Genomic DNA, 13087 nt, shown 5'->3' on the forward strand with positions numbered 1-13087 from the left:
AGAAGGGTAGGGTTGTGAGATGGTAAAGTGCTGCTTATGGGAGTGTATGGGGAAGAGGTGGAGGAGGGTAGGGCACCTAGGTGCAGTGGGGGTAGTGGAGGAGGAGTAAGTAAAAAGACTGAGGGTGCTAGAATGCAAACAGGAAATGACCAATGAAGGGTTATGGTAAGATAGGATATATTGCAGGGAGAGTTCCCAGTACCATAGCAGTTAAGTCCCATAAGATTTCACACACATTTGAACATTTTTGAGTTCCCAGTTGCACAATTCAGAAAAGCTGATATTGGTGGGAATGATCCAGATGGCACAGGCTGTGAAGCAGTTGTCGAAATGAAGAAAATTGTGTTGGGCAGCATGCTCAACAATGAGACGGTTGAGCTGTTTCTTGGCCACAGTTTATCGGTGGCCATTCATGTGGGCAGACACGCTTACTCCTTTTCTTTTAACACCCCCCCCCCCCCTCCCCGGCCCTCTATCTAACCTTCCGATTGCACCTAGTTGCTCTAATGTCCTCCACCTCATCCCCACAAGCAGCACTTTACACCCCCTGCCCCCAAACCTACCTTACTATCACTCCCCTTCCCCGGACCAGCCTCCTACTTATCCCCAACACCCAACTGCTATTATGCACTGCTGCTCACAGCTTGGCTTCAATAGCCAGAGACTGCAATTATGCACGTGTGAGTTGCATTTGCGTGTGAATGTGCATGTGCATGTGTTTCGTTTTGATGAAGGCCGTACTGGCCAAAACCTATATTTGTGACAGTCTTCTTCTTGTGCCCATCTGCAACTCAGCATCTCCATTATATGGTGAGTAGCAAAGAATGGAAAATTCAGGACGGAATGTAACAACAATATTATGAGAAGGAAATTGAGAGTCTTCTCATTGTGCCTATCTGCGACTCAGAATCTCCACTGTATGGTGTGTACACTATGTAATCAGAAGTATCCAGACACCTGGCTGAAAATGACTTACAAGCTCCTGGCATCCTCCATCGATAATGCTGGAATTTAATTTGATGTAGACTTGATGACAGCTTCCACTCTTGTAGGCATATATTTAATCAGGTGGTGGAAGGTTTAGCTCAGTCTTGATGGAGTGCTGCACTCAGGAGAGGTACTGATGCCGGTTGGCAAGGCCTGGTACGAAGTTGGCAATACAAAACATCCAAAAGCTGTTCCATAGGATTCAGTTCGCGACTCTGCGCAGGCCAGTCCATTACAGGGATAATGTTACTTAAAAACCATCTTGATTGCAAATTTTTTTTTTATTCATATGACTGGTTTCGGTTCATTCAGAACCATCTTCAGATCTGTAAAAATAATGATACTAATTTACCATTTCACGGAAGTAAATCTTTTTCATCCTATATAATCAACATCAAATGTACCAGAGTGTACCTGATATTTCAGTTACAGGAGTAACCCATCCAAATCCAGCAATTTTCTCATGCTACGTCACATAAAATTGGTTGGCAGAGTGCACGTCATTTATATAATTCACTATTACCGACAGGTGGCGTCTGGTACATTTGTTACATTCGGAATAGCAGAAGTCAAGAAAGATCCAACCAAGAAATTTCAAACAGAAATAAGGAAACAAATAGATAACAGTGTGTTTCTATTCACAGAGGAGGAAAGTAATGAATCCTCGAATCCCCGAATTGCGCTCACAAATAAAGCTGCATAAAGTTGAAAAATCGATTCGCCCAATCGTTAATAACACCAGCAGCCCAAGTTATAAATTAAATAAAGAGCTAAATAACAGATTGAAGGCGGCATATACATATTGTCGGACTTTCAACATTAGCAACAGTTACGAATTTGCCGAGCAAATTAAAGACGTACTTATACCTCAGAATGCGTCATTAGCGTCATTGCATATCACCAATCTGTACACAAACATTCCCGTAAAAGAAACGATTGAGATCATTAAGGACAATCTCCTCACTCATGGTAAATTGGCACTGGGGGAAGTGATTGAACTAGTGGAAATGTTGGAACAAGTCTTGTCGTTCAATTACTTTACTTTCAATGGTAAATTTTATCAACAGAAAGACGGGCTGGCAATGGGGAACAGTTTAGCTGGGACGCTGGCTGACATATTTGTAAATCACTTAGAAAACAAATTCTTTGATGAAAATCCTAATATCGCTGAGAAAATTGTATATTACAGGAGATATGTTGACGACTCCATTTTATTATACAAAGGAGATAAAAATGATATCGAAAATTTAGCACAAAAAATGAGCTCTCAACACCTGAAAATTAGATTCACAATGGAATTTGAAGAAAACAACTGTATAGATTACTTAGATTTAACACTAATAAAGAAAGATGGCAAGCGTGAATTTAGCATATTCAGAAAACCTATGTGTACAGATCTCATTATCAATGAGCGCTCTTGTCACCCACCGCAATACAAATGGGCGTATTTTACTTTGATGGTATACAGGCTACTAAGATTGCCACTAAGCCAACAGGAAGTAGAAAAGGAGTTAAGTGTTTTAAAACAAGTGGCCGTAGCGAACGGATATACGTGTAAGCAGGTGATGGATATTTATAGGAAGATAAAGAAGAGGGAAATGGAACAAATAAAAGGAAGTCAAGTAGCAGTTAAGAGGAACAACAAGATGTAGCTCTCACTTACAATTGAAGAATTACAGATAAAATTGAAAGATGCTTTTGTAAATCTGACGTTAAAATAGGGTTCTGAACAAATAACATGTTAAAATTGAAGCTCCAGCATAGAATATGTAATGGTAGGAATAAATTTCAGGATTCAGGTGTATATAAAATCAAATGTAATGACTGCTGTAAACAATATAAAGGGCAGACTGGTAGGAACTTTGAAACCAGATTCAGGGAGCACATGTACTCTCAAAACAAAACAGCTTTTGGGGCGCTTATGGCTGCGACAAAGCACTCAGTCAAGAACATTGAACACAATTTAGACATCCTGCATAGAGCTCATAAGGGACGGTTTCTTAACATTTTGGAAGAAATTGAAATATACACCCACAAAAATAAAGATCCGGATTTAATCCTCAATGAGCAAAGCGAATTCAATCAAAACGCCTATTTTAGCATTTATGACGACCTACTAAGATGACAACTGTTGCGTGTGGAGATCCAGGCCGAGGGATGAGAGATGGTGCGCGGTGGAGAAGCCGGAAGACATGTGCAGTGCCTGGCGTCGTTGACGGGGCCCTCCTGTGCGGCCCTCTTGCCCGTAGTGATGGACATCAGACGACTGAGCGGACCGCGGCACAACACCGAAATGGCGGGAAATACGGAAGCAGACCGTAGAGGAAAACAAGTTCACACCATCACCATAGATATATAAATCGCCCTATGTTTTTTAGATCGTATAAAACTGATAATTTTACTGTTTTATTATTAATGCTGACAAATACAGATTTTAACCTTGACATCTACATATTTTAATTAAGTATTTTTAATTTAAAAAAAAATCTACTGAATACAGTATGTGCAAATGGAATGTAACAAATGTACCAGACGCCACCTGTCGGTAATAGTGTTATAATAAATATAAATGACGTGCACTCTGCCAACCAATTTTATGTGACGTAGCATGTGAAAATTGCTGGATTTGGACGGGTTACTCCTGTAACTGAAATATCAGGTACGCTCTGGTACATTTGATGTTGATTAGATAGGATGAAAAAGATTTGCTTCCATGAAATAGTAAATTAGTATCATTATTTTTACAGATCTGAAGATGGTTCTGAATGAACTGAAACCGGTCAATGAATAAAAAAAAATTTGCAATCAAGACAGTTTTTAAGTAACATTATAAAATCACTGATTGCTGTTATCCCATAGGACATTATGTCTGTTTATGCATTACAGGGATGTTATTGTCTTGTAACCACTCCACCACAGGCCGTCCATTATGAACAGGTGCTGAATAATGTTGAAAGAGCCAACCCCGAATTGCTCTTCAACAGTGGAAAGCAAGAAGGTGCTTAAAACACCAATGTAGGCCTGTGCTGTGATAGTGCCACACAAAACAACAAAGGGTGCAAGCCCCATCCATGAAAAGCACGACCACAGCATAACACACCTCCGAATTTTACTGTTGGCACTACACACACTGACAGATGACTGTCACTGGCCATTCGCCATACCCACACCCTGCCATCAGATCGCCACATTGTGTACCGTGGTTTGTCACACAACGTTTTCCCACAGCTCAATCATCCAATGTTTATGCTCCTTACACCAAGCAAGGTGTCGTTTGGCATTTACCGGCGTGATGTGTGGCTTATGGAGCAGCTGCTCAAACCTTAAATGGTCTGGATAGATATCTGCCTATTACATATTATGACCCTTTTAAACTGTCTGCGATCTCTGCCAGTCAACAGACGAGGTTGGCCTTTTCGCTTTTGTGCTGCACATGTCCCTTCATGTTTTCACTTCACTATCACATCAGAAACAGTGGATCTAGGGATGTTTAAGAGTGTGGAAATCTTGCGTACAAACATATGACACAGGTGACACCCAATCACCTAACCAAGTTCACATCCATGAGTTCAGCAGGGCTCCCCATTCTTCTCTCTCACGATGTCTGATGACTACTGAGGTTGCTGATAGTACCTGGCAGCACAATGCGCCTAATATGAAAAATGTACATTTTTGTGGGTGTCTGGATACTTTTGATGATATAGTGTAGGAACTTTCCTTCTCATATATATCTCCCTCCCCTCCTGTGCCCCATGCTTTTACAAACACAAATTATCTTAATTTAGCTCTCTTTAACAAATATACTGAGATAGTTTACCAAATAACATTTCCCAGAGAACGTGTGTCCAGTATTTGCAAAATTTGTATAGCGACTGAAAAATTATTTTACTGCTATTCCCATTTTTAAGATTCCAGATGTTCTGGTGAAAATATACCTGCAAACTTCAGACAGCTCTGAACTGCTGCCTTGTCCTCTACAACTTCAGATATTACTTTAAAGTGGGGCACACGTTCCATTAGTCCCTCAGTAACTGTTCTTGCTCCCAGGGATGTAGCTATACTGCAACATCAAAAATCCACATTCAGTTATTAAAACTGTCAATATATGTAAACAAAACTACTGCAACATTTTTGACACTAACCTGGTTATTTTTTCCATTGCTACAATTTGTGAAGCTTTCATAGATAGGTTGAAACAGTGGGCACCATTTGTTTCCATTGCAAGGACAGGTACATCTTGCCAGCCTAAAGAAAACACAAAATGTGTTTAGATTATTTATTGGAGAACAAAAGTCCATTAGCACCCAAGTTTTTTTAAAGCCTATATTGTCACTTTTATAGTTGTATATTATTGTGTTGCAACATAAATTTTTGTTAGATCACAAATGTTATTTCCAGACTAACATAAAGATAACAAGCAAGAAACATGAAAAAAGGAACACACACACACACACACACACACACACACACACACTCTCTAAAATCTTGTTATCCCTTCTGAAAACTACTATGTAATTTTTACATTGATGTGCTATTCAAGTGCCTGTGTTGTTCTGAAGTACAATGCAATGTTCCTTCTGACAGGCCTGCATGTCCTCAGGAACTTCTGAATAATACAGGCCTGCAATTTTCAATTCAAATGTCTCCCCTATACAGGAATACACACCACGGATGTAAGAGTGTAGGTTGTAGACTCATTGTTGACAAGATATGGAAGATTTGGTCTGGCCATGGGTCATGCTTGGATAGCCTAATGGTAAGATGACTGCTCACAATAGGCAGGAAATCAGAATTTGAGTAGTAGTTGGATACAAATTTTCATTGTCTGCTAATACACTTCAAGTACTTTACACCGATGTTAACTCAAAACAGAAGGAAAAAAAAGGAAAAAAAAAAAAACGAATAGTGTGGGTGAGGATCCAAGAGGCATTGGCTGTAACACAGCCATTAAAGTCAATCATATTGCATTTCACAGTACCTGGGTAGTTCAGCTAGCTTTAGGCCACACTTCAGCAATCAAAAATTTTCAAAGTCCTTTTTACATCTGCATTTACTGATTGTAACAAATTTGGAATATTATGTGGCGATTTTGACAGGTGGCCCTATCTCCGATGGGGTAGCACACAGCAATGTCAGGACTGTAATAGAAAGTATGATAAAGCTATTACTTCTGAATCCACCCCAAGTGTGTGACCTATGTAGAAGGAAATTGGAAGCATATAGAAAGTATGATAAAGGTATTACTTCTGAATCCACCCCAAGTGTGTGACCTATGTAGAAGGACATTGGAAGCATGATGGGCATAGACAGAGAAGGATGCCGTGTAGGTGATGGAATACCACTTTGTGATGAGTAGGAAGGATTGTGACAATTTTTAGTTGAAGTCTTGGAAGGTCAACAGGTGTGAGAAGATCATTATCACAAGTCACAAGAGATCTCTTTCTGAACAAGGTTAGGATTAGAAACCTTCAACAAATCTTTCAGCATAATGAGAAAGGAACTACTCTTCATGAATAGCATGGCTTCACTCTGAGCCCACATCATACAGATGTCTTAAGTTAATTTGAAGAAGGTGAAGTGTTTCAGATTCTGAGTAGCTTGGAAATGTGTGAAATGGTTGGCACTGGCCTCACAATGAAAAACTCAAAAATGGCTATAGGACACTGTGCTGTGTTGTTCTCTCCTTCCTTTCCTATATCCGTCCACTATGAGATCAACTTCACAATCATTTCGTACACCATCAAAAAAACTGATCCTGACATGAAATCATCCTCTTTGCTGATGAAGTACCACCAGTTAAAGCAATTATATTAAGGAGGACATCAGCAGGCTGCCTGATGCATAAAGCTACGAGACTTGGTGCAGTGATTTCAGAATTCTGAAATTCCTAGTTTTTTTTCTTAAAACATACATCTTGGAATCTGTGCCTATTCTCACTCCTACAACTCTATGGGCACCCATGTCTTGTATGCTTCTCAAAATTGGTAACCCCATGACTTGTGGTTGGTTGCTATGTTGCACTTGGAAACCAACACCTTCATCTTCCTTTCCTGACTCTACCAGCTCATGCTCTGCCACTATTGATATCACATCCATTTACACAAACACTGTCAATGTTCATGTCTGCACCACCACCGCATTGTAGCACCATCAACATTTGAATGTCTCCAAACCTTGTTCTTAGTAACCATGATCAACTAAATCTTTATACACAACTACTTCTCCTTCCACCAGCAATTCAAATTCAGCAGAAGCGATCTATTCAATACAATTTTGTAGAGCCTTGTCGCTTGTGGATGTTGCATTTGTTGAGAATAGTCTTTCACCCAGCTTGCTGAACATCCTTTTGAGGCATTCAGAGACCAAAATCATCATCCCAATTTTTTTTGAGAAACAGCTCTCAATGTCCTGTATCCTTACAAACCTCACTCTCTTCTCATACCTGCTGATCAGCTACTAAACATCATCTCTCTGTCACACAGTGCTAGCCAGAAACACAACTACTAAATCATGTTCTCTGCAGGGCTAGCCAAGTTCAAAATAAGGAATATCCTGTCCAAAATTATTCCCACACTCCAAAAAGTGGATTTCAGCTGCCCATCCATCCTACACGATATTCTTACCTGTCTCTCAGCATAACATTTTACGTCTGATAGTGAACAGATAATCCACTAGAATGAATGGCCATCACTAAATTGTGGGCGAAGGCCAATTGGACCATACACTTTCTATACTATGTGGTCAATTGCAAAGGGTGCATCACAATCTATTTTATTTGGAGTTCACCTTTTAACACTGGCTTACTGAACTGAAGAGGTGGGAACTCTGTCTGTAGTATACTCTTTGCTTCCACAATCTCTGTCAGTCACTGTACTTCATCTGTCCCACCCCCTCCCCCTCTGTTACTTTTTTTACTCCACTCTAACTCATGCATTCAAATTTTTCCTTATTCCTTTACACCTTTCTTCTACTCCGTATAATTCAGTTTCCTCTTTCATGGTAAAGTTCCCCACAGCAGTCTCATCTGCTTGTTTCACGTCAGCATGATTTTTCCGTACCAGCCTTCTGCTGAATCTTGTTCCTCCTTTGCCCCCTTGCATTCCACTGCTAACTACCCCAGTCAAGATTGAGGAAGGCCACCACCTGTTGTCATAAGCCAATAGTATAATCCCACTCCATTTCTGTGTGTGTGTGTGTGTGTGTGTGTGTGTGTGTGTGTAGTTTTAATACAGTAAGAGCAAGAACTTGTAAGCTTGTGCAAATGCTGTTTTGTGTTGCGTGCTTCTATGCGCCCTGCATCAGTCAGCTATAGGTGGAGTGATTGCCTTTCCTTTATTCTATGTTTAAATCTCTATACAGCCTGTGAACAATTTAATTAAGTACATACATAACATTTGTGTAAAGTCATTTTCATAAATATTCACCCAAACTTTATAATACGAGGTGGAATCCACAATTTTCGGGACTGGTGTAGTCATCTGGTGTAGTCATCTTGTGTAGTCATCTGGTGTAGTAGTAGTAGTAGTAGTAGTAGTAGAAGATCATCTTTGCACTGCTAGATGGCGAGAGCTGCATATCTGATGAGTCAGTGTGTGGAGTGGGATTCAGCTGGGAGGATGTGTTGCTTGTCCACAGTGATTTCCGTAATACACAGCGTTTGGTGCGTGGTGATTTTACGATGGATCCACGAACAGAACAGCACATGTGTATCAAATGCTGTGCGAATCTCAGGAAATGTGCTACGGAGACCCTTGCAATGATTCACCACGTGTTTGGGGGACAAGGCAACAATCATCCCAGTGGAAGAGCCCACGCTCTCCAAGACCCAAAAAAGTGAGACACGTGAAAAGCATGATCATTGTTTTCTTTGATACCAAGGGAATTGTGTACAAAGAATTCGTCCCACCCAACCAAACAGTGAATTCCGCATACTACTGTAATGTTTGGCGACGCCGGCCTGAACTCTGGCGTCAAGGGAACTGGCTGCCCCATCACGACAACGCACCCTGTCACATGTACTTGCTCACCAGGAACTTTTTGGCAAAAAACAACGTGGCGGTTGTACCCCACCCAACGTACTCACCAGGTTTGGCACCTTGTGACTTCGTGCTATTCCCAAAACTGAAACTCAAGTTGAAAGACCGTCAGTTCGACACTCTAGAGAGGATTCAAGAAGCATCGCTGGTGGTGATAAACACCCTCAAAGAACAGGACTTCCAGAAACCGTTCGACCAGTGGCAGAAGTGCTGGGACCCGTGAGTAGGTGCGGATGGGAATTACTTCGAGGGTGATGGTGACCATTAGTCCAAAGGTAAGGTTTTCCACAGATGGTGGCACCAGTCCCAAAAATTTTCAGTAGCATCTCATATTTAGCCAATGGCCTTCCCCCAGTGGTAACACCGGTTCCCGTTAGATCACCGAAGTTAAGTGCTGTCACGCTTGGCTAGCACTTGGATGGGTGACCGACCAAGCCTGCAAGGCGCTGTTGGCAAGTGGGATACACTCAGCCCTTGTGAGGCTAATTGAGGAGCTACTTGATTGATGAGTGATGGCTCTGGTCACGAAAACTGAAAAAGACTGGGAGTGTGGTATGTTGACCACATGCCTCCTCATATCTGCATCCAGTGATACCCATCAGCTGAGGACGACACAGCAGTCCGTCGGTGTCATTGGGCCTTATGAGGCCTGTACTGGTGGAGAGTTTTTCTAATATTTAAATGTCAATTTACATAAGAACAGTTTTAAACATTTATGTTGAATGTTTGTGATAATTAGTAAATTCTTTCGAGTTACAGGCATAACAGAAACTTTGGCCTCATCCTTGCTCGGAGGTGATTGGAAGAGTTGTTGTATGACGATTTGTTCTGTGAAATCTTAATGAGACATATGTAGTGAGGCAATAATCTACAAATTTATGAGCACAGAAGATTCAATGACAAAACTGTTTTCATTTAGTATTTAGTAAACTATCAACTTCACAAACCTAGAAATAATATATTTCTTTGCAAAGTATCCAAAGAACATCACACCACATTGTTAGCTGCAACAAAGCAGGAGACATGCTTTGTTGGTGCTGCACATTTTAGAGATTTTGACTGAGTTAAACTAACACTGCAATGTTCTTCTTCGGCATGCCAGTATAGAAGTTGACACAGAAACAGCCAAGTGAAAAATTCGTGCAATCCACACAGTTATTTATATTTAAAAACTCATTTTGGAATCCTCCTTTGTGTGAGACTGCATATTTACAAGATACATGTGCAGATTTGAAATTCTTCTGTGCACATTGCTTCCATTTGTACTGTATTGTGAAATTTCAAACATTCACAAGTGCTGCGATAAACTCATACTGTTATCGTCAATTGTATGCTTCTTTGTGCTCTTATAAAAGTTTTGAGACCAGTAGGTGTATCCTCATTCAGAACAATAGTTATCTAATTTCATTGTATAATTACATCAAAACAGATTATTTTTCAGAATTTTCAGATGCTAACAAATCTATATTTTTGTAAGTTACTAGTACGAGTGCTTTGGATATGCAACTAACTTCGTAGTAAATCAGCACGAGTGGTTCGCATTACTGGGGGAAGAATAGTTCACTCCCTTACTTCATTATATATCAATGCAAATAAATGTGCATTTTTGAGAATTTTCGGAAGTTACCATTGTCCTTTCCGTAAGCTAATTTGTAGTAAATAAGCATTTGTACTTTAGTTACTGTAGCAGATATTTTAACTAACAAATTGTGTTACACCTAGTTTTCCCATAAAGAGGAGTAGCCTTATATATGATCTGCATTTATAGTAAATTAACTCTGCTTTGAGTTTATAACTAATGTCAATACGTTTTAGGAAACTAGTAATTTTTACCAAACATTTTTCTGTTGTTTTAATAGAAATATTGTTTCACATATTTGCCTTCATTATTATAGAAAATTAGCCACTTTTTAGCTAAACAGATTAAAAGATAATCAGCCTCTTAATTTAAAATTATTTGTTCATTGTCCTAAAATGCAGCCTCACTGTTAATACTTTTCTCAAACATGGACTATGTCGGCTGACATTTGTAAGATGCTGGAAATCACACTGGCTTCTGTCAGCCAATTGGTAGCTGCTGTGAGTCTGTGTGTCAGAAGAGCTCTCAAGAGTTGTGTAGCTGTCATACCAGTACCTCAGGTACTACCCATTCCTGTGGACCCTGTTTCCTCTGCAGAAAGTACGGTATCTGTCATTACTCGTCTATTTGAATGTGAGAGGCATTTCAATGATAGAGGTAGACGTCCTGTACACGGTGGATGGGAACCAGTGAGGACCTGATTTGTCCAGTGTCAAGAGGAGGCAAACGAAAAAAGGTAGGAGTCCATCACTAGTTGGTAGTTCAAACGTATGGTGAATGATGATAACCCTTGTGGAAATGGCAGCAAGGGACACAAAAGGACATAACGGCACTCAATGTGTATGCCCAGGGACCACGTTCAACTTGTTGAAGAGGCTATTCCAGAAGCCACTGAGTGAATAGGGTGTACTCACCTGCAGACTGTGGCACATGTTGGAACAAATGATGCCTGTCATCTGGGCTCTGGGGCAATACTTGGTCACTCCAGCGACTGGGAGAGGAGGTTGAGAAGACTAGAATTGTGCTTAGAGTTTCAACAAAGCTCACAATTTGCAACATTGCCCCTCTTCCCCCAGAACTGATTGTGGCTCTTTGGTTCTGAATCAGGTGGAAGGACTTCAAAAGTACTGTGACAAGCTAGGCAATGAGTTTCTGCACTTGAGCCATAGGGTTGAGAACTATAGCGTCCCCCTAAATTGGTCAGGTGCGCACAACACAGCAGAGGCTACTACTGCGTGTATGGTCGGACACGGGTTTTTTAGATTAACCAACTCTTCACACAATCCAAATGACAATAGTGTAGGAAACCCATATATATTGGTGTAAGATTACGAGAAATGCCTTCCTCAGGTGAGAGTATCAAAATCCTAATGGTTAACTGACAAACCATTCACAACAAAGTGCCAGAGTTTGAAGCACTCCTGCAAAGCTGTGAAGCTCACATAATACGATGTGCAGAAAGCTAGTTGAAACCTGAAACTGATAGCAAGGAATTTTTTTGGAAAATTGTATATCAAAAGGATGGGGAAAATTACAGTTTTGTTAGTGGTGAGCATTACTGAATGCCTTCTCTGAAAACTACCTAGAACAGATCGTTAGGAGCCCCAGTCATGATGGAAATAAATAGGATATAATGGCAACAAATAGACCTGACCTCTTTCAGGACATCCGCATTGAACTCGTATCAGTGACCCTAAATGGTTGTAGCAAAAGTGATTGCCAAATTTGAAAGGACAAGTAAAACAAGCAGAAAGATATACATGTTAAGGAAAACATATAAAAAATCAGTAGTGCCATATCTCAATGAGGAACATGAAACTTTCAGCACAGGGCAGAAACTTTCAGCCCAGGGCAGGAGCATCTAGAGGAACTGTGGCTCAAATTTAACAGAATAATTGACCATGCACTGGATAGATATGTACCCAGTAGAACAGTTCATAATGGGAAGGACTCCCCATGGTACACAGTCACTGTAACGAAATTTCTAAATAACTGTAATAAATTACTGTATAATAGGTGTAAAACAAAGCTTAAGGCTACAGATTGAGAGATGATGAATGAAACACATTTGGCTGTCAAGCAATGCATGAAGCCTTCAAAGATTACCATAGCAGAACACTGTCAAATGGTCTTTCACAAAACCCAAAGAAATTCTGGTCTTATGTAAAGGCTGTTAGTGGCATCAAAGTTAGTATCCAGTCCCTAGTGAATGAGACAGGAAGTGAAATTGAGGGGACCAAAGCAGGAAATGTTTAACTCCATTTTCAAATGTTCCTTCACAAAGAGAAAAGCTAGGAGTTTGCCCCAATTTAATGCTCCTACCACTGACAAGGAGAGTGAAATAAGTATTGGCGTCAGTGGTTTTGAGAAACAGCTATAATTGTAAAAATTGTAAAAACTGAACAAAGCTCCAGAACTCAACTGAATCCCTATCAGATTCTATACTGAATCTGTGGCTTATTTAACCCCGTCTTCTAACTATCTA

General features: G+C 40.3%; 1 protein-coding gene across 1 annotated transcript in view; it reads right to left on the reverse strand.

Annotated features, from left to right (window-relative positions):
- The window catches only part of LOC126266599 (L-serine dehydratase/L-threonine deaminase-like), an 82600-nt gene that overhangs the window by 16416 nt on the left and 53097 nt on the right, over positions 1-13087 (reverse strand). Inside the window, exons 6-7 of the mRNA XM_049970919.1 lie at positions 5130-5232; positions 4923-5047 (exon numbers count right to left, since the gene is read on the reverse strand). Of these exons, the coding sequence (XP_049826876.1) occupies positions 4923-5047; positions 5130-5232 (228 nt within the window). The remainder of the gene's footprint in view (positions 1-4922; positions 5048-5129; positions 5233-13087) is intronic.

Source organism: Schistocerca gregaria, chromosome 4 (assembly GCF_023897955.1).
Source record: "Schistocerca gregaria isolate iqSchGreg1 chromosome 4, iqSchGreg1.2, whole genome shotgun sequence".
NCBI lineage: Eukaryota > Metazoa > Arthropoda > Insecta > Orthoptera > Acrididae > Schistocerca > Schistocerca gregaria.